This window comes from Kogia breviceps, chromosome 15, assembly GCF_026419965.1.
Source record: "Kogia breviceps isolate mKogBre1 chromosome 15, mKogBre1 haplotype 1, whole genome shotgun sequence".
Classification (NCBI taxonomy): domain Eukaryota; kingdom Metazoa; phylum Chordata; class Mammalia; order Artiodactyla; family Physeteridae; genus Kogia; species Kogia breviceps.
Genome location: NC_081324.1, coordinates 83,828,914 through 83,851,126, shown reverse-complemented (window position 1 = coordinate 83,851,126; position 22,213 = coordinate 83,828,914). Strand labels below are relative to the sequence as shown.

The window sequence follows — 22,213 nt, the reverse complement described above, 5'->3', positions numbered from 1 at the left end:
GAGAATCCATGTATGGCGTGTAAGAAATCTTGTATTAAAAATTTCATACCAATCTATAATTGTATAGTATTTGTAACAATATTTTTGTGAGAGTTTTGGCAAGATTTGAAATTAAAGTTCTTCACAGTTGAATAAAAAACTGTCTGACATGTGAGCAAATCCAGGTGAAAAATACAGAGTTGAAGATGAATTGAATGAGCATGAAATAAACAATGAATGAGAGGAAATAAGCAAATATGAAAATTTAAATTATTTTATTATAAACATTTATACAAAATAAACCACAAACACAACTGTTAAAAATAAAATTTAAACAGAATTAGGCCAGTTCATAAAACATGTCAAATGAAAAAGTAATAACAAAAACCTTATCAGCTTGTTTGAAATTATTCATCTTTAGCTATATGCTTCTTTGTTTCCTAGACTTAAAATAGAGATCTCCATTACACATAGTTAGGCTGTGAAATATTAAATATTATTTTTAAAAGATAAACAGATTCTTAAAGATTAGCAAATACTTGCAAAGTGATCACCAAAATCTTTGTGTATTTGTTAACAAAATTGTAAATGCAGAATATAAAATCTACTTGAAATAATCCAACCAAACACCAAATTGCTCAAATGAGACTCAGTTTCTGAGATGGTATCAAGAGAAAATTAAAATCTTATTTATATACAAGGTTGTATACACAAATAGGTCTGTGTCAATTTACTTTAAAAAAAAAAATTAAATTGGCCACCCTTCCTAAGAACGCTTCCTACACTCTGCTGGAATTTAAAAGGACTTTTAATAACTTCAAGGTTACATAGAAAAATAAGTTTTTTATTGTTGCAAATAATTTTTCTTTTGAACTTACACAATTTTTCAGTATTAAGTCCAAAGCTTCTAGAGAACAGTTCTCCAGTATTAATGCTTTCCCCCTCCTCATTAACAAAGGGATGAATTCTATGTGGGGCAGCACTTCTCTGTACAGAATCCATTCTCCCCAAGAAATTCCCCCTCAGAATCCAGACCCTGGCTTTCACGAATAAGCTCTTCACACAACTGTTCTTAAAGAAGAAGTTCCCACCAGACTACTGCACTCACTCTCCTTACTCATCTGAAATCAGATTTTAGAGATACTCAGTGACAAACTATCATTTGGATAACTCTGACCAAACATGTACTAATGTCAGACAAAAGACTACTATCTGCTAATATCTGGAGCTAAATCTCAATCTAGAAAACAAGCATTTTATTTGTGTGACTACTGTTGAAGTGTTGACTCAAGTAACATGTTCTATCTTAATGCCATTACTCCATAAATAGTCACTTTTTCCAAAACTGTGGTCAAATTTCACGTCATACATTTCACAGTAAGAACCTAGACTTGGTAGGTTCTGACGCTTATAATTAGTCAGGACAGACTGGCTTTGACAAATGATCACCTCATTTAAAAAAAAAATCACAAATTTGTGCTTTCTTCCTCCATTTCTGGACAAAAACCAGTCAGAAAAAAATTTAGGGTATATTGCATAGAATGACTCCCTCAAATAAATCAGCCCCCAAGAAGCATAGGATGAGGATGATGTTTTAGTATATTTCCTGTAAGAAAGTTCATTAAAATTTATCTTACACATATCTCTATTTTTTTCAGAGCCTTCCTAACAAAGGTTCTGCCATATAATTTCTATTAATAGCTCTAAGTGATGGGGAAACAATTTTTACTGTCATGCAGACATTTTCAGTTTCTTTTTCTTGGCCTTCAGTACCGGAGGGAGAGAAATCTTAAAGGCTGTCCTGAAATAATGCAGAGAAGGAAATACTTTTTAATGCTCTAAATCTCTATAAAGGGCAAGCCAGCCACACAGCCTCAAAGATACTTACTCGCATGTAGTGCAGATAGGGCTGAAGTTGCAGAATACTGCAAATTGAAAAAATGAACAATGAACAGGATGGTCTAACAGCCACACAGTTGGAGATGTTTTCTGCACACTCCTCCACACATAGAAAAACTCGGCGCTACGTGAACTTACTTGACAAGCACACAGAACACACGTAGCCGATTTCAATGAGGTTTCGATGGCAGAAGCAAGCAGCCCGGTAGTCGACATGAACCGGGGGTGGGAGGGTTAACTGAGACCTCTGATCTTGATCAGGAAGAAAAACCCACTGTTAAAAAAAAAAAGCAAGGAAATTTTACTTAAAACATGGGGGGAAACAACCTGAAGCCAGGACACAGATATCAGATATTAGCCAGTAAACACTGAGGATACTAAGTTAGTTTTTCCTGGGAAGTCTATTAGAAATGTGTTTCTATCCATTCCACAATCCTTGAGCACCACCACACACAAGCACTGTGCTGTCAACAGTCATACAACATTCTGCATACAGCTTACAGGCTCCAAAGACTCCCTTAAGTTCGAATTCCCTAGGTCACCCCTCTGCTCCTTTCTTCCAGGTACTAGGCATCAGCCATCTCACTCCCATTCATTCCCCAGGAAACAGGGGTCTCACTGGACTCAAGCCATTAGGTTCACTGTTGACATTTCCTTACCAGTAAATACTGCAGAAGGGAGGGCATCTGAGGCACCTTCAAGTACAGTCCCCCTGTGATGTCACAGGCCTGCAAGACAAAGGGCTCTCAGCCAAAGTAGCACTCGCTTAGCTTTTCCAGCGGGAGGTCATTCTCACCAGCACCTCTTCAGGTCTCCAAAAGGAGAGGAAGATAGGACACAGCGAATTAAAAGGGAATCTCTTCCCAGAGTGCAGAAGGACCAGAAACTTGCAGCTACCTCTCCAGATGTTCAAATATCTTGCATTTTCCCCTTGGCCCACACCCTATCACCCTCTGAAGGCTGTAGTATAAGAGTACAAGCCCTTTTTCCTGTTTGTTTGCTACTGATAAATTTCTATTCTTGCCATGTTTATTCATTCTCATTGTATTTTTTAGTAACAGTTTGAGATGTAATTCACATGCTATTGAACGCACCCTTTTAAAGTGTACAATTTACTGGTTTTTAGAATATTCAGAGTTGTGCAACTATCACCGCTATCTAGTTGCAGAGCATTTTCATCACCCTAAAAAGAGATCCCATCCCCGTTAACAGTCACTCTCCATCCCTCCTTTCCCCTGGCAACCACTAATCTGCTTTCTGTCTCTACAGATTTACCTATTCTGGACACTTCATATATATGGAATCAGACAATATGTGTCCTTTTACTTCTTGCACTTAGGATAATGTTTTCAAGGTACATTCATATTGTAGCATGTATCAGTACTTCATTCCCTTTTATGACCAAATAATATTCCATTGCATGGACAGACCACAATTTATTTATCCGTTCATCCACTGATGGGCATTTGAGTTGTTTCCACTTCTGGGTTATTATGAATATTCACATACAATATCTTGTATGGACACGTTTTCATTTTTCTTAAATATATATCTAAGAATGGAATTGTGGACTCAACTGGTAATTCTACATTTAACTTTCTGAGGAAGTTTCAGACTGTATTCCAAAGTGGCTGTACCTTTTCACATTCCCAACAAACACCATGCACTTACCATCAAGCTTAAGAAATAGGATAATTCTAGAACCTTTGAAGCTGGTGTAGTTTCTGGTTGTATCTCCCCTTCCCCACGCATCGCCAGCAGTAACCTAAACTCAAAGTTTTCTACAATTTTGTGCTTTTAACTGATCTTTTAGGAAATAATATTTCTTGTGGTCAAAAAACATTTATCAAAAGTTTAGTAATTTCTTCAGTCTTATTTCCTTTTTTTTCTTTTCCCTTTTTAGTTAAAGTAAAATTCAGTTTCATATTTTGGTTAAAAATAACATCTGGTGGCGCAGTGGTTAAGAATCTGCCTGCCATTGCAGGGGACACGGGTTCAAGTCCTGGTCCGGGTAGATCCCACATGCTGCGGAGCAACTAAGCCTGTGTGCCACAGCCACTGAGCCTGCACTCTAGAGCCCACGAGCCACAACTACTGAGCCCACATGCCACAACTACTGAAGACCGCGTGCCTAGAGCCCGTGCTCCGCAACAAGAGAAGCCACCAAGTGAGAAGCCCGTGCACGGCAGCGAAAAGTAGCCCCCACTCACCGCAGCTAGAGAAAGCTCGCGTGCAGCAATGAAGACCCAACGCAGCCAAAAATAAATAAAATAAATGTTAAAAAAAAAAAGAGGAACATCTGGGGAGTGGAATGAATTGGGAGATTGGGACTGACATATATACACTATTGATACTATGTATAAACTAGATAACTAGTGAGAACCTGCAGTATAGCACAGGGAACTCTACTCAATGCTCTGTGGTAACCTAAATGGGAAGGAAATCCAAACAAGAGGGGATATATGTATAGCTGATTCACTTTGCTGTATAGTAGAAACTAACACAACATTGTAAAGCAACTGTACTCCAATAAAAATAAAAAATAAAATAAAAGTAACATTTAACAGTGCTGTCCAACAGAAATATAATGCGAGCAACATATGTAATTTTTTATTTTCTAGCCACATAAAAAAGGAAAAATACAGAGATAAGGGACTTCCCTGCTGGCACAGTGGTTAAGAATCTGCCTGCCAATGCAGGCAACATGGGTTCAAGCCCTGGTCCGGGAAGATCCCACATGCCACAGAGCAACTAAGCCCGTGCGCCACAACTACTGAGCCTGCGCCCGAGCCCACGAGCCACAACTACTGAGCCCGTGTGCCACAACTACTGAAGCCCGTGCACCTAGAGCCCAAGCCCCGCAACAAGAGAAGCTACCGCAATGAGAAGCCCACGCACTGCAACAAAGAGTAGCCCCCGCTCGCTGCAACTAGAGAAAGACCGTGCACAGCAAGGAAAACCCAACACAGCCAAAAATAAATTTTTTTTTAAAAAAAGATAAAATTTTAAGAGCATTTTTATTTAACTCAATATATCCAAAGTGTTATCATTTTAACATGTAATCAGTATAAAAATCATTAATGAGATATTTTACATTTTTTTTAATACTAAGTCTTTGAAATTCAGTGTGTATACTTATGCACATCTCAATTCAGATCAGACTCATTTCAAGAGCTCAACAGCCATATGGCTACCTTAAAGAATAGTGCAGATCTGGAATATGATCCTATTTTTATAAAATTCTTTGCTTAGTGATCTACTCTTCCATCTGTATGTATAGATCTGTCATGCTGTTCACCTAATACTAACAACAGTAACTTTCGGATGACAGGCTTTGAAAGGATTTTTTTTTAACTTTTAATAAATACTTTTCTGTGTTGCTTGAATTCATTTTAATGTGTGAATTACTTTTACAAATTCAATCAAATTATTGTGTAAAATGTAAATAAAAATATCAAAGAAACCAGAGAGATGTTGGTGCTCTAATCTAAAGCATCATACAGGCTAATCCCTAAAAACGTGTGGGGACTTCCCTGGTGGTCCAGTGGGTAAGGCTCAGAGCTCCCAATGCAGGGGGCCCAGGTTCAATCCCTGGTCGGGGAACTAGATCCCGCACGCCGCAACTAAGACTCGGCACAGCCTAAATAAGTAAATAAATAAATAAATAAAATATTAAAAAATTAAAAGGTGTGAAGACTGGTGGATGTAAAGCATTTAACAGCAAGTAAGAGAACACACCATGCTTTCATAACCACCAACACCAAGCATTCATTTGAAATATACCTGTTGGGCTTCCCTGGTGGCGCAGTGGTTAAGAATCCGCCTGCCAATGCAGGGGACACAGGTTCCAGCCCCAGTCCGCGAAGATCCCACATGCCGCGGAGCAACTAAGCCCATGAGCCACAACTACTGAGCCTGTGCGCTAGAGCCCGCGAGCCACAACTACTGAAGCCCACGCACCTAGAGCCCGTGCTCCACGAGAAGCCACCGCAATGAGAAGCCTGCACACTGCAACGAAGAATAGCCCCCACTCACTGCAACTAGAGAAAGCCCGCGCACAACAACAAAGACCCAATGCAGCCAAAATAAATAAATAAATAAATTTATTTTTAAAAATAAATAAAAATAAAAATAAAATAAAATATACCTGTTGGAGGAGTCCTGAATCGGAGTCTAACACACAGGCATCAATCAAAATATTCTGAAATGAACATTTCAAAAAATATTATAGGAATAATAATGACTACCTTACAGTGAGAACCTACTATATGCCAGACTCTATTCTTAAAATGGCTCATTTAATATGCATAATAACTCTGCAAGGTAGATATTTGATTTCCATTTTACAGCTGAAGCACCCAGGCCTTGGCCGGGCGGTGGTCAAAGAACCAAGGGGAAGCAGTGCTGTCACCGCCAGGCTGCCTGTCCCCAAAGTCCATGGTCTTTTCACTATATCATGCTACCACTCCAAGATGGAGAATATTTTACACGGCTATAGCAGCATTTTAGGTTAAAACTGAAGTTTTAAGGAAGTTTTTTTTTTAACATATCAAAGAAGAAAACGTATTAGTGATAACTCATCTGAACACTTCAGTTATTTGCAAAGTAAAAACATCAAATCTTTATAAGACCTCCCTGAAGCAAAGAGACAGAGAAATTGAAGCAAGGTATGCAGCAAACTATAAAACCTAGAATTCTTAGCCTGGGGTCCAAGGATGGGCTAAATAGGTTACAGGAATACCACAGAACTATCTGCAAAACTGTTTGAATGCATATTTTTCTGGGGACCCATCAGATTCTCAAGGGCCCAGGACCCAAAATAGAGAAATGACTAGTATTGTACAAAATATGGATTCCAGATTCCCAATCCCTTAATAAGTACCTAGTCAGAATACCTCTCTCAGTAGGTCATTCAAACAATAAAATTAACTCCATTATGAAACCAATATTCTTTAAAAAGAAGGCTCTCAATTCACCTGCTTCTGTGCTGCAAAGATGACATTCATGAAGTTCATATACTGTAACGTGCTGTCTTCTGCAGCCTTAATAACCTAAAAATCACATCCATGTTAGTACCTTTCAGCCACATCCTAGTATTCTCACTGAAATGTCATCACAATATACTACAAATTACAACCAGTATCATCTTTCTAATTTGTCTTTGAAGTTATTATTAAATGATACCTAGAACTGTAAAGATGACTGCAAAAATCTCCCCCAAATCCTATCCCTCAAGAAATAACCCTTGTTAATAGTTTCTGAAGAGCACTTATGTGGCATGTATATATACTCACTCACACACACCCCCACCAGGATGATACTCTATCTAGTGTTCTGCAACCTGCTTTTTCAGTCCACAATATCTGGGGGGAAAACCTTACATCAATAAATTTGGATGTAACCATCCTTCATGCTGAGTTCATAGATTTCCACCGTTTAACCAATTATCTACAGAAGATATTTAAGCAGTTTCCAAACCTCGGTTTTAGACAATGCTCTAATGAACACTCTCATCTACCCTTTGCACAACTCTCCGATTAGCTCCTAAAATAATCAGTGAGATTACTAAAGTGTCTGCACATTTAATTTTGATACATATGACCGAACTGCCCTCCAGAAAAGCTGTACCAGTTTATCCTCCCATGGGCGATGCAAGGGAATAACCACTAGTAGGGCTGACCATCTTTCCAAATGCTAACTGGTCATCTTCATTTCCTCCTCTGCAGATTGCTGTTTCCCACTTGTTTCTTAAAAATTAATTTACAAGAGCTCTTTTTTATTTTAGAAATATTACATTAATCCTGTCAGGTAGCTATACTGAAAGTACTTTTTCCTAATATTTTTTTTCCCATTCTTGTTTTGGGGGTTTTATTTTTTTGAGGTCTTATGCTTCCTTTTAAAGTTTCATATAGTGCTTAGCAAGATAGTCATCCACACGAGACTATAAACAGATATTTTCTTTTAGAGCTTTTATGACTTGAATTTTTACATTGAAATGTTTGATCTTTAGTAGAATGTGTTTAGGTATAAGCAGTGAGATCTAGCTTTGCTTTCCCACAAATGGCCAATCAACTGGCCCAGTACCTTTTATTGAATAATCCATTTCCCTCCCACTAATTTGAACTGCTTCATTTATCATATGTCAAACCCCACTGTGTACTGGTTTCTGGACTCTAGTCTTTTCCATTATCTGTTTGCCTACTACTATACCAGAACCACAGTTACTATAGCTTTATAATGTGTTTTAATGCCTAAAGGAGTGTGCACAAAGAAAAACAAAGAGAACTGCTCACTACACAGTTCTACAAGGGTTAACGGGGAACTCACTGCAGCTGCCCACCGACAGAGCACCCTGAGAGGAGTTCAGGATGAAAAACAGGATGAGAGACTCTGTGCTTTGGATAAATAAGCCTTTAGATACTTAGATGCATATCTGAGGAAGAATTTCAATGACCCCAGATTCTTGCCTCTTCACAGGCAAGAACTGAAAAAAGAAATAGAAAAGCACTAAAATCACTAACTTGCGATATCTGTTCTTCATGATTAGTAGTAATCTTTTACCAAGATATATGTTTGACTGCATGAATTTCCTAGCCAAAAAAATCACATATAAACTGGCTTCTCACCTACCTCTTTGGGGCGGTTTCCTCACAGCTGACTGCCTGTCTTCTGGGCTATAATCCTCAGTAAGACTCTGGATAAAACTTACAACTCACAACTCTTATGTTGTGTGTCCTTCTTTAAGTCAACTGGAGCAAGTTCCTGACTACTATTTTCTTTCAGAAAGCTCCTAGCTACTCTCACTGATTTACTCTTTCAGATAAACTGCTGACTTTCTTAAATCCCCCCACTCTGCCAGGAAAAAAAAAATCTGATTAACATTCTGAGATTGCATCGAACTTACAGTTTAATATTGGAAAAATTGACATTGAAGAATAAAATATGGATCTCCAAAAACTAGTAGTTACCAGTGGGGAGAGGGAAGAGAGGAGGGACAATATAGGGGTAAAGGATTAAGAGGTACAAATTATTATATATAAAATAAGCTACAAGGATACACTGTACAACATGGGGCATATAGCCAATATTTTATAATAAGTATAAATGGAGTATAACCTTTAAAAATTGTGGATCACTGTATCATACACCTGTAACATATATTGTATATCAACTATACTTCAATTTTTAAAAAGTACAGATTTTATTGGAACGATACAGAGAAGATTAGCATGGCCCCTGCATAAGGATGACACGCAAATTTGTGAAGCGTTCCATATTTTTAAGTGAGACAGTGGCATGGACATATATACACCACGAAATGTAAAATAGATAGCTAGTGGGAAGCAGCTGCATAGCACAGGGAGATAAGCTTGGTGCTTTATGACCACCTAGAGGGGTGGGATAGGGAGGGTGGGAGGGAGGGGATATGGGGATATATGTATATGTATAGCTGATTCACTTTGTTATACAGCAGAAACTAATACACCATTGTAAAGCAATTATACTGCAATAGAGATGTTAAAAACAATAATAATAAATAAATAATAAAGTACGAATTTTAAAAAGAAAAAAAATATGGCTCTCCATTTATTCAATTCTTTCACGTCTCTCAGAATTTTAGTTTTTCACCATAATCAATTTTACGTATTGCTTGTTAATTAATTCTGGGTACTTAATATTTATTGTTTCTATTATAAATGGGTCTTATTTCCCATTATGTTTTCTAATTGGCTTTAGCTGGTATAAAAACATCATTTTGATATCTTTTTAATCTTACCAATATCCTTGATTTCATTTCCTGATTATCTATAAAGAGATAAAAACAGTTTACAATTTAACTGAATCTTATTAAACATATTACATATAAGGTTTTCTCACCAATTTTTAAACAGTACCTCAAAGTTATAGTAGTAAAATAAAGATTACAGTCTCATAGAAGAATGTAGGCGCCTACCTTTAACATCCTTGTTCATTCTATGAATGTCTTATTTTCTTAGCATTAAGGAATTTAAAAATATTATTTCATAAATACTAATAGTAAATAGAAAAATAACCTCAATTTTAGTTAAATAAATCCAGCATCCACCCAGCTGAAAAAAGGAAAAGCTCCAAGGCCCACAATAAACACATAAAACAAGAGTGATTGGGAGCTTCCAATTACTAACTCTGTAATCAAGTGGGCTTTGTAACCTAACCAAAATATGATCTTTGTCCCAGAAAGTTAAAATTAGTAGGTGTGATTGTTCTTTGATTATCCACCTGCTTCTTCTATGATTATCCACCATGTCCTGGATTTGAATACCAGGAACACAAGTAAATAAATACACCATCAAATGAGATAATGAATTTGAAAAGCATACCCAGATGATCAGACACCCCCAATCAAGGTCTGGACAGACTCAATATTGTACAAAACTAACAAACTAAATTACTTAAGACTGAGAAAATATCACACAAACATAATCAAAATGCTTATAAAGGTGTGCAAAATAACACATTCTCCTGTAAAGAAGCAGCTACTCATTTAATAAGCCCCAGGGTTAGTAAATGGCTTTTAAAATCACACCCTGCTTCCAACACAAGAGAGACAAAAAAAATTCCTTTTTAATTTGTCTAATAAGAAGCAAAGAAGCATCCTGCAGAATAATGTATTACGAGCAAGACATACTGGAGGAACTAGAGTTTTCTCAGTCTTACAGCTTGTCCTAAAAACATGTCAAAGCCAAGATAAACTATTTGTTTATTATCTACCCTTTAGAATACTCATGCCTCCCATTAACATGGGCACCCAAGGTTCCGAGAACTATCACAAGTTCAGATCTCTTTATTACAAAAAACACCTTCTGAGTGATTCAAACACCAAGGATACAGCACAGAGCTTTGGCCAGGGATCCTGCCAGCAGAGTTTCTGTATGTTGACCCTCTATGTCACCTGTAGATAACAAAAAACATTAAAAAGGGAATTTGGGGGTACTTTCTTGACCTAAAATCATTTTCAAACTAAAGCATTCTTCTTCATGAATGAAATCAGATGACATTTTCAAACTGGGTTTAAAAACATAGATAAGCAATTTTTAAACATTTTCTCAATTTAAAATACCCCGGTGGTTGTGGGCTGAAGGGGCAGGAATGGGGGGTTGTTGTTTAATGGGTATAAAGTTACAGTTTTCGATGATGAAACAGTTCTGGAAGTGGACAGTGGTGATTTTCCACAACAGCGTGAATGTACTTAACGCCACTGACCTGTACACTTAAAAATGGTTAAAATGGTAAATTTTACGTTATAAAAAACAGATAATAAAAAAGATCCTGGTGTTACTGGGAAAGGTTGTGGTTGCTCAACGACCTAAGTGGTGGCAGAGGCCCTGTGCAACTGCAGGCAGCCTGGCCAGTGGCCCCTGGCCAGGCCCCGAGCCCCTCCCACGGCCTCCCAGAGCACTGGAGAAAGTGCCCCGGCTGCGGGAGGCAGGGACCAGGTTTACAACTTATTCGGAGACTTGAGTGAAAAACAGTCACTCTCATAAAAATCAAAATTCTACACCTTCAGAGCAAGAAGGTGGGGAGCCCAGATTGACACGCTGTGCGAACAGGGCCTGCAGCTGTGCCAGGAGCACTGATACCCCATGGGGAGGTCAGACCAGGAAAGGTCTGGAACACTATACTGAGAAGTTGGGACTTTGCCCTGGGGGCCAGCGGTTGCTCAAAACATGATTCGAGAACCAGCTGCAGGAATATCACCAGGGAACTCAATAGAAACACAAATTCTTGGGCCCTCCCTAAACCCGCTGAATCAGAAACTATGGAGTAGGGTCCAGTATTTCGTTTTAACAAGCCCTCCAGGTGATTTTTAACAGTTTTATTGGGGTATAACTTACAGATCACAAAATTATCTAAAATTTTGAGCACACCAGTCAATGATTTTTAGTAAATTTATAGGGATGTAAATCCTCCCCACAATCCAATTGTACAACATTTCCATCACCCCAAAAGATCACTTGGGCCCATTCCCATCACTTCTCTGCTCCTCCCCAGCCCCAGGAGAAATCATTAATCCACTTTCTGTCTCTAGAATTGCCTTTTCCCTACAGGTGATTTGGACACAGGAGACAGATTGAAACCACTGCCTACAGGCAACAGGGAATCAGCAAAAGGTCTTTAAGGGCGGGAACAGCAGCTCTGATATTTAGGATGATACCTCTAGAGGCTGAGTGGAAACACTGGAACAGAGAGACACAGGAGTCCGTTAAGAAGTTGATAACGATCTAGAGCAAAGGCTCTCCACCTGGGCCACTGTGCCCCACGGGGGACATTTGGTTCTCACAACCGGGGGATATTACGGCATCCAGTTAGTTGGCTGAGGCCAGGGATGCTGCTAAGCATCCTTCAAAGCACAGGAAAGCCCCACAATACACAATTACCCAGCCCCAAATGCCAGCACTGCCAAGGCTCAGCTAGATGGCAGGGAATAAGGGGTCCGATTTTGGAGACACTGCTGAGGATAGATTAATAGGATCTCATAGCTGATCAGATGTTGCATGAGGAGGAAGGAGGCAAAAAAGAAAATTTTGGAAAAGTCGGTGGCTGGGGGGGTGAAAGAAATAGGAAATGGAAATGGTGGTCTGAGAGAAAAGATAATGAAACTGGTCTGGGCCATGTTAATGAGACTGTGGGACATTTAAGTGGAGACATGTGCAGCTTGAAAGAAAGGCTAGATTAGAGACAAAGACTGGGAAGTGTTCATACATAAATGAGAATTAATGACAAGAGTGGATGAGACCACACAAGAGTGAGAAAATAAGAAAATAACCCGCAGAATAAAAAAAGTATATATTTTTAAGAAACAAGAAGAAGAAAAAGTCAGAAATGGAAGAAAGAATGGTCCCAAAAAGAGGAAAAATAGGTCAACAGGCTATCCTCAGAAACCAGAGTATTTTAAGAAGCGGCGGATGGTGAACAGTTCAATGCTGCAGAGGTCAGGCAACTAACGCTCCGGCTTTGACGGAAAAGATTTTTTAAAAGAAAAGAGAGAAGGAAGTAAATAGTATCGAGATCCTCAAAGTTTTGGACTCAAAGCCTCAAGGACCTCCATATTGAACTCCACTTGCAAACATCAGTAATGGAAGAAAAAAAAAAGCTGAAAGCAGTTACTCTTGGTCATTAGATCTTTGATCTCTTCAACAATAACTTCATTTGCTGCTGTTAACAACTCGTATTTTCCATCTTTACTTCCTGAGGGAGTAAATTCAGAAGAAGGGTTGCCAGGGTCTCCAAAGAAGTCTCCGAGTCTACCATTCTTTCCAGGATATAAGAATCGACTGAAACAGAAAAACAAAAAAACAAAAAGAACCTAGTTACACCAGGACTTGAAGCCCTCACTAAACATCAAAATGAATCCAGCACGGATAACAAAAACCACACCAATTCCAGACTCTCAAGATTCCATAATAAATTTCAGCTTTAAAGAATGTAGAAAATAGGCAAATGGGCAAACATGAGTCTACCACCACAGAATGTTTTGATGATTCCACTGTTTTCTTAAAAAATGAGAAGAATAAAGAAGGTACTGGGGGGCTTTCCTGGTGGCGCAGTGGTTGAGAATCCGCCTGCCGATGCAGGAGACACGGGTTCGTGCCCTGGTCCGGGAAGATCCCACGTGCCGCGGAGCGGCTGGGCCCGTGAGCCGTGGCCGCTGAGCCTGCGCGTCCGGAGCCTGTGCTCCGCAACGGGAGAGGCCACAACAGTGAGAGGCCCGCGTACCAAAGAAAAAAAAAAAAAAAAAAGAAGGTACTGGGTTACAGTCTCTTGAAATGCTTTACAATCTCTTGAAATGCTTCATACCAAATTCTTACCTACTACTAGTTTCTTATTTGAGGTATATTTATCTACCCCAGTAATATCTGGTCCAAGGGTCCCTAAGCACTGAACAGGAAGAGTAAGCATAATGGTCATACCTTTCTTGAACGTGACTTGCTATCACAGCAAGTTTGTTGGAACGATTCATGAATAAATGAGAATTTCCTAGCACCATCACCGCATCTATGCATTTCGATAAAGTAAACTGTTGAAAAACAGAAGACAAAAGAAAGGTAAATTAGCTATCCAAATAGCTATGTCAGTTCTTGAAATGATTAAGACTTCATTTAAATTTTAGACAATTATTCACTTCTAAAAATTTGCTCTGGAGCTCCCCCCCTCCAAAGTCATAAGCAAAAGCATTTGAAACCTACAGTTTTCCAATTCTGAACAGCACAGACTTGCCCATTTCTGACTTGCTTAGAAAAACAACACATGGCAGGTCAGATCCCACGGAGCAGAGCAAAATGAAGGAAGAATTGCTGTTGAGGGATGGGATGGAACTGGGGAAGTAAGGCGATACGGTCCCTTTTTATAAACATGATGACTGATTTGTGCTAGAGTTCACCTAAATATAATTTAGTCAGTAGCATCAATCTTTACGAATACTGGTTATAGAGAATTGCCCTTACTTTTTCTCCTCCCTTACATAACTGTCTACCAGCTGCATTTGCATCCTCCATGATAACAAAAACAGTCCAATTTGAAATATAAACCCAAGAAAGACAAAAATTCCAACTGAGACAAGAAATCATATACAAAGACATTCATTTTCACTGTTATTTTTCCAGCTGTTATACTGTTAATTGATACAACCTATTTATTCATAAATAAATATATTCATAGCAAAAATATGGATAAACCTGAAAAAAAAACTAGTTTTCTAATTTTACTTAGGAAACCAATTCTACATCAGTACAATATTCCACAAATGTTTTCTGCATAACATTCAGGGAATAGCGAACATATCACAACTTCTATGATAAAATTACTAGCAAACTATTGCTACACATGGAATAGACAACTAATATATACTGATTAAATTGGTAATTGTAAAACTTTTGAATTCATTAAGTATCCTGAGCACCTATTATGTGCCAGGCGAAGACCCCTTCTTTCATGGAGTTTACATTCCGACAAGTACTAATATTACTAAAAAAACACAGGTGGATATTTTTATAATCATGCAATAAAGCATGTTTCTCTTAAAGAAATACTTCAAGCAGAAAATAAAACTGATAAATTTCACTCATCCTATTTTTGAAAATGTAAAACAAACCTATTAAAATTTCTGTATGGCAAAAAAAAGACTAAACAAAAGTGAGAGACAAATTACAAACTGGAAAAAAATAATTGCAACGTATGACAGATGAGTTAACCCCTTTAATATAAAGAGTGCCACAAACCATTAAAAAAGAAAGGAATACGCAAAGAGAAAAATGGGCAATGCCCCAGAGGAGAAATACAAAGGACCACTAAATGTACGAAAAGCAAATTGAGATCATTTTGGTACATCATACTGGCAAAAGATAAAATCAGGAAACAGAGCATATTGTGTTGGTACCAAAAAACAAAAACAAAAACAAACCCAGAATCCTCATACACCACTGATGAGAGTTCAAAATAAGACAGTCTTCCTGGAGAATATGGGAATATGCAGTGGTATAGTGGTCTAGCTGTACAATGGAATTCTACTCAGCAATAAAAAGGAATGAACTACTTGATGCATGTAGCAACATCAACAAATTTCAAAATAATTATGCTGAGTGAAAACACCAGACCAAAAAAGAAAAAAAAAAACCCAAAACAAAAAACTGTTTGATTCCATATATATAAATACCTAAAATATGCAAACTAATCGATAGTGACAGAAAGCAGATGAGTGGTTGCCTCGGGAGGGGACAGAGAGGTGGGTGGCATGAATTCAAAGGAACAGGAAGAAACTTTGGGGTGATGGATCTATATGTTCATTATTTTGATTGTGGTGATAATTTCATGAATGTATACATAAGTGAAAACATAACAAATTAAACACTTAAAACATAACAAATTAAACACTTTAAACATGTGCAGCTCATTGTATGTCAACTCTAGCTTGATAAGGTTATTTTTTAAAAAGACACCATTAAGAAAATGTCCAACTTAAAAATTTTAAAATTGGGCCAAATATTTGAATACAAATTTCACCAAAGAAAATATATGGATGGCTAATAAGCATACGAACAAAAAAGACTCAACATCATTAGTCATTAGGGAGATGCAAATTAAAACCACAATGAGATATTAGCACCTACACTAGAATGACTATAATCAAAAAGACAGACAAGTATCAGCAAGGATGTGAAGAAGACTCTCATACATTTCTGATGGGAATGGAAAAGGATGTACCAACTTTTTTTTTTTTTTTTGGCCACTTCTTTTTATTTTATTTTATTTCATTTATTTATTTTATTTTTTGGCTGCGTTGGGTCTTCATTGCTGCGGGCTGGCTTTCTCTAGTTGCAGTGAGCGGGGGCTACTCTTCATTGCAGTGCACAGGCTTCTCACTGTGCTGGCTTCTCTTGTTGCAGAGCACCAGTTCTAGGCACATGGGCTTCAGTAGTTGTGGCTCGCAGGCTCAGCAGTTGTGGCACATGGTCTCTGTTGCTCTGCAGCATGTGGGATCTTCCTGGACCAAGGCTCGAACCTGTGTCCCCTGCATTGGCAGGCGGATTCTTAACCACTGCACCACCAGGGAAGTCCCAGGGTGTACAAACTTTTGAAAAGTTTGGCAACATCTTAAAAAGTTCAGTCTCAACTTACTGTATGACCCAGTAATTCAACTCATAGGTCTCTATCTACTCAAGAGAAATGTGAACATATGCTCATACAAAGACTAGTTTGTGAATTACCAGCATTATTCTTAATAGTCAAAAAGGGGAAACAATCTAAATGTCCGTGAACAGATAAACGAGGTATATTCACACTATAAAATACTGTTCAGAAATAAAAAGGAACCACCAATACATGCTACAACATGAACCTCAAAAATATTATGCTAAGTGAAAAAAGCCAAAATCAAAAGACTACCTATTACCCAAACTCACCCAATATGAAAAAGATCATTCAAATAGTTTAATTACTATTAAAGAAATTTAATTCATAGTTTAAAACTTCACCAAAAAGCAATCTCCAGGTCCAGACAATTTCATTGGAGAACTATACCAAAAGTTTAAAGAACTGATACCAGTTCTAAATAATCTCTTCCAGAAAACAGAAGAGAACACTCCCCAATTCATTTTATGAAGCCAGTATCACCCTTAAGCCAAAATCAGCCAAACCCAGTACAAAAAAGAAAAAAAAAAACTAAAGACCAGCATCTATCATAAAATAGATAAAAACTGAATCCAAGTGGGGTTTATTCTGGGAATGCAAAGCTGGTTCGATATTTGAAAATCAGAGTAATCCACCATATTGACAGGCTAAAGAGAAAAATCATTAATTGATGCAGAAAGATCATTTGACAAAACTTAACATCCATTCATGATGAAAAATCTCCAAGCAAAACTAGGAAGAGAACTTCCTGAACTTGATGAAGAGCATCTACAAAAAAAATCTACAGTTTACACCATACTTAACAGTGAAGACTGAACGCTTTCCCGCTAAGATCAGGAGCTAGGTAAGGGTGTGCACTCTCACCACTCTTAGTGAACAAAGTACTTTAAGTCCTACGAGTACAATAAAGCAAGAGAAGAAAATAAAAGGTATGGGCATTGGAAAGGAAAAAAATAAAACTGTGCCTACTTGCAGATGACATGACTGTGTATTTAGAAAATCCCAAGGAATCTACAAAAACACTGCCAGGACTAATAAGTCAGTTAAGCAAAGTCCCAGCATATAGGAGCAACACACAAAAATCAATCATATTTCTATACACTAATACTAAACAGGTGGCAACCAAAATTTGAAACATACTACTCATTTACAATTGTAAACAACATGTATTTAGGTATAAATCTACAAAATTTGTCTGATGAAAACTATAAAACGCTAGCGAGCGAAGTCCCTGGCGGTCCTGCGGTTAGGACTCTGCGCTTTCACTGCTGAGGGCCCGGGTTCAATTCCTGGTGGGAGAACTAAAATCCTGCATGCCGCAAGGTGTGGCTAATAATAATAATAATAATAACAGCTAACATAAAATAGTCACAACAGCAAACGCTGGTAAAGGTACAAAGAACTGGACCTCTCATACTTTGCTGGTGGGAACGTAAAATGGTATAGCCACTCTGGAAAACAGTAAAGCAGTTTCTTATAAAATCAAACGTGATTAACATATGACCCAGCAGTTGCACTTCTGGGCATCTATCCCAGAGAAATGAAAGCTTACCTCCACACAAAAACCTGTATATAGATTTTCAGAGCAGCTTTTTATGTAATAGCCAAAAATTGGAAACAACCCAAATGGCCTTTGATAGGTGAATGACTATACAAACTATGGTACGTCACACCATGGACTACTACTCTGCAATAAAAGGGACAAACTTTTGTACATGGAACAACTTGAATAGATCAAGGGCATTATGCTGAGTGCAAAAGAGCAAGCCTCAAAGGTTGCATACTGTCTGATCTATTTACATAACAAAATTCTAGAGATGAAGAACAGATTAGTAGATTACTACCAGGGACTAGAAAGTTACAGCAACCAGGAAGGATGCCTCCGCCAGGGAGCTCCTGTGTGATGAAACAGCCCTGTATCTTGATTCTGGGTGGGGTTACATAAATCTTACATGTGATAAGACTGCAAGAACTAAACATACACACACAAGTGGATGCAAAACTGCTGTGATCTGAATAAAGGCTGTAGATGGTACTGATGCCAATTTCCTGGTTTCACTATTGTACTACAGTTATATAAGATGTTACTACTGGGAACCGCTGAAGCCAGGGCACACAGGACCTCTCTGTACCACTTTTATAATTTCCTGTGAGTCTGTAACTATTTCAAAACAATATATTTCAAAATAGAAAGGTTTTTTTTAAAAAGACTATATATTATATGGAATCGATATATGCAATGTCCAGAAAAGTCAATATAGAGACAGAAGGCAGATCAGTGGCTGCCTACAACTAGGGGTTAGAAGCAGTGACAGGAAATACAAATGTCCTAAAATGGAACTGTGGTGATGGTTAAACAACTTTACTGCAATTTTTACTAAAAAACACAAGGAACTGTACATTATAATGGGTGAATTTTATGGTAAGTAAATTATACCGTAATAAAAAAGCAACATAAACATATACTTAGTCAAACCAGAATTATCCAAAAGCCTTCTCAAGCAATCTTACCTGAGATTCCTTTAATGCTTGCTTTCCCCACCAAATTGGGTTGGTATCAACTATGATAACCAGAAGATTCAATTCATCTTCTGAAAATATTAACAAAAAATAAAAATTAGCCTCATAAAAGTGAAACAAAGCTAACATTCTCAATTTGTAAATTAAATCCAGAGCAAGCACCACTGCATGGCTTTACATGTTTATCATCCTACAATCATGAAATTATCACAAGGCCAAGTTCTTTTAAAGATTTAAAGCTCTGGGGGCCCTTAGCAAGCTCTTGCTTGCCTTCTGTACGTCTGTACCTTTCATGCACTAGAATGTAAGCTTTGCGAGGGGGGATTTTTGTTTCTTTTGTCACTGCTTATCCTCTGCTCCAAGCACAATGCCTAGCATGTGGTGGATGATCAATCAATATCTATTTTATGAATCCAAAGACATGTGCATTTTAAATGGCTGGTCAAGGACAGAAGGCACTGATTAACCAGTAGTTAGAATCACTAGTAGAATTTCAGGCATGGGGTGGCAGGGGGGTAGATTTAAAGGGAGACACAGAATCAATTTGGCTCCAGGTCCATCAAATCACCTAGCAGCAAGGCCAATTATACTTAGGAACCAATCTTTAAAAGGTGAAAACGAGGAGAATTCCCTGGAGATCCAGCTCTCACTACAGAGGGCCCAGGTTCGATCCCTAGTCAGGGAACTTAAATCCCATAAACCGTGAGGCCAAAAAAAAAAAAGAAAAAACAGGTGAAAACCAGAGTGGAAAGCACGTGCTATGTCAAGATTTTACTGTGAAAAAAATTAGGCTACTCTCTACAAGGTGACAGACACAACTAAAGAGGCTAACTTCACATATTAAGTCATTCAGCAGACATTTACACTAAGTACCAGTGCTAGGTGTTGGGGCTAGGTGTTGAGGATACTGAGTCCAAGCCCTCAAGGAGCCCACATTTTGAGGTGACAGACATATGAACCCATAAGCACACACTGTTACGAAAAACCCAGAATGCTCATTTAATAGCAAAAAGCAACAATGCCTTTCCTGCCCCCATACTTTCCATCCTCCAGTTCCCTGTTCCCTGTATCAGGATAATCCCACCCCATCTTTGATGTCTGCTTACATACCCCAATCCTATTTACTCTCTAAGGCCCCAAACCAATGCTACCTCTTTACCCAGAAGTCCTCCCTAGGTCTTCCAACAGGTCCTGGCTCCCCCATCTCAGGAGACTGGAAATCTCAGCCCCTCTGCATCAGGTCCAGCGCATGTAATCCGATCATCCCATCCCATGCTGACAACTCAGGAAGGGACTTATTGCTATCTTTCACCACTTACAAGATGTACTCCCTCCTTTCTTTTCTTTCTTTCTTTTTTTTTTTTTTTTACATTTGACAGATAATGAACTGAGGATGGTATCTTGCCCTTATGACTGATCGCATTTTATTTTCTCTTAGTGGTATATTAAATAAAATAAAAACACATTTCATAATCGATACTGTCTTAGATTAGGGGAAACATGGTATTTCTCTTTTGCAAGAGAAGGTAACTTGCTCTAAGTCACATGGCCTGCTAGCAAGGAGGAAAGCTAACACCCAGCTTTGAAGACAGATCTGCTTGACTTTAATGACTGGCTTTTCAAAGCCCCACTGCCTACTTCGGAGCAGCAGCAGCATCACTTCTCTTCTAATGACAGCACTCACTACCTCATTTCACACTTAGCTCTGTTTCTGGTCTCTCTTCTCAACTCTGCCCTCTAAACCATGGACTCCTTAAAGAATGAGGAATTAATAACGTAATGTTGCATAAATCACAGAAGAAAGTGCCTGGCACAGAAGAGGCACTTAATTGTGTCTCCCACAGGCCCTCACTCCTCTACCCAAAAGCCTTTGGCCTTATTCTCCATCAGGTCCCACCGCCCAACTCTCAGGGCCTTCCTTGCTACTATCAAGCCTGAGAAAAACAGAAAGTGTTGCCTTTCAGGAGAGGTGTGTATCCATACACATGGAATGTTCCTATGGATTTCCTTCTTTGTGTCTCTACCTCCGCATTTGTAGACAGGGGCCATACCAGGTCTGTATCCCTCACAGGGCTGTGATATTGATTAAAACAGATGAAGGATGCATGCACAATTGTTATGGCCTCTGAAAGGACCTATTTCTACTCTTGCTCTCCGCAGTCCATTTCCCACACAGCAGCCAAAGTAATCTTTTAAAATCATAAATCAGGGACATCTCTGGAGGTCCAGTGGTTAGGACTCCAAGCTTCCACCGCAGGGAGCACAGGTTCGATCCCTGGTCGGGGAACTAAGATCCCGCAAGCCACTGCGTGGCCAAAAAAAAGTAAATCAGATAGTAAACCTACCTTGCTTAAAGTCCTAAAACGGCTTTGTATTACACTTAAAATAGAGATCAAGCCCCACAAGGGCCCTGCACCTGGCTAGCTCTCTGACCTCATCCTTATAGCTCACCCTGCTCCCACCACCCTAGCCTCTTTTTTCTCTCTTTAAGGTATCAGGCTCTATAACTGGTAGCTTAATGTATCAACGAAAGTCTCTCCACTTTCCATTACCCCCGGGTGCCCCCTTTCCTCCTTCCCATTGCAATGCAGTGGCTCAACCTGCCACAGAGTCTTCATAAAGTCACTCAAGTCTTAGTTTCAATATCACTGGTCTTCCCTGGACCCCTAACGAAAGCAGCTCCTTCTTGAACATCTCCTAATCACAATCGACCCCAACATCACTTTATATTGTCGTCACAGCTCTTGTCACCCTTCGAAATTATTTTTATTTACTCGCCTACTGTCTGTCTCACTCACTAGACTGTAACCTCCACGAGTCTGTAACGTTCTCTATGTATCTCCCAGGGCATGAAATAACGCCCGGGACACAAGAGGCGCTCCAAAAATATTCACTGAATGAATACATGCGCTACTCCTCTAAAGACCAAACAAGTTCCACCCAGCCCCCAGAATATACTGATACTCCATTTGGCCGGTCCTGGCCGGGTAAAATCCGCTCAGCCCCGGGGTCCGGGTGCCGTCGGCGCAGCCCTCACCGTCAGAAACCATAGCTGCCCGTGTCCCTCAGCGAACAGCCACTTGCAGTCAAGCGGGCCTCCGGGATACGGCGCACCCCGACTTCCGGCGCCTCCGAGTGACGTAAGACA

The 22,213-nt window shown here is 38.9% G+C and overlaps 1 protein-coding gene and 1 pseudogene across 1 annotated transcript; one reads left to right on the top strand and one right to left on the bottom strand.

Moving 5' to 3' along the window:
- Positions 1-228: 228 nt before the first annotated feature.
- Positions 229-22,205, bottom strand: GTF2H3 (general transcription factor IIH subunit 3). Its single transcript, XM_059040709.2, has 13 exons — positions 22,103-22,205; positions 19,057-19,136; positions 13,830-13,936; positions 13,027-13,193; positions 10,748-10,810; positions 9,833-9,862; positions 9,656-9,684; positions 6,855-6,929; positions 6,026-6,079; positions 2,538-2,606; positions 2,017-2,152; positions 1,868-1,904; positions 229-1,780 (listed from the first exon to the last, which is right to left on the bottom strand). Exons 1-13 carry the CDS (start codon positions 22,113-22,115, stop codon positions 1,711-1,713), a joined length of 930 nt encoding a protein of 309 aa, XP_058896692.1. The 5' UTR covers positions 22,116-22,205; the 3' UTR covers positions 229-1,710.
- LOC131742980 (U6 spliceosomal RNA) lies at positions 9,061-9,159 on the top strand (annotated as a pseudogene).
- Positions 22,206-22,213: the final 8 nt, after the last annotated feature.

Excerpts from the sequence above, each read along its gene's own strand:
- GTF2H3 (XM_059040709.2), bottom strand. Across the intron at positions 9,863-10,747 it reads CCTGGCCAAAGCTCTGTGCT|ACATTCATAGAATGAACAAG; the intron begins GTATCCTTGGTG and ends TAAGAAAATAAG. Across the intron at positions 6,080-6,854 it reads TCTTTGCAGCACAGAAGCAG|AATATTTTGATTGATGCCTG; the intron begins GTGAATTGAGAG and ends TGTTCATTTCAG.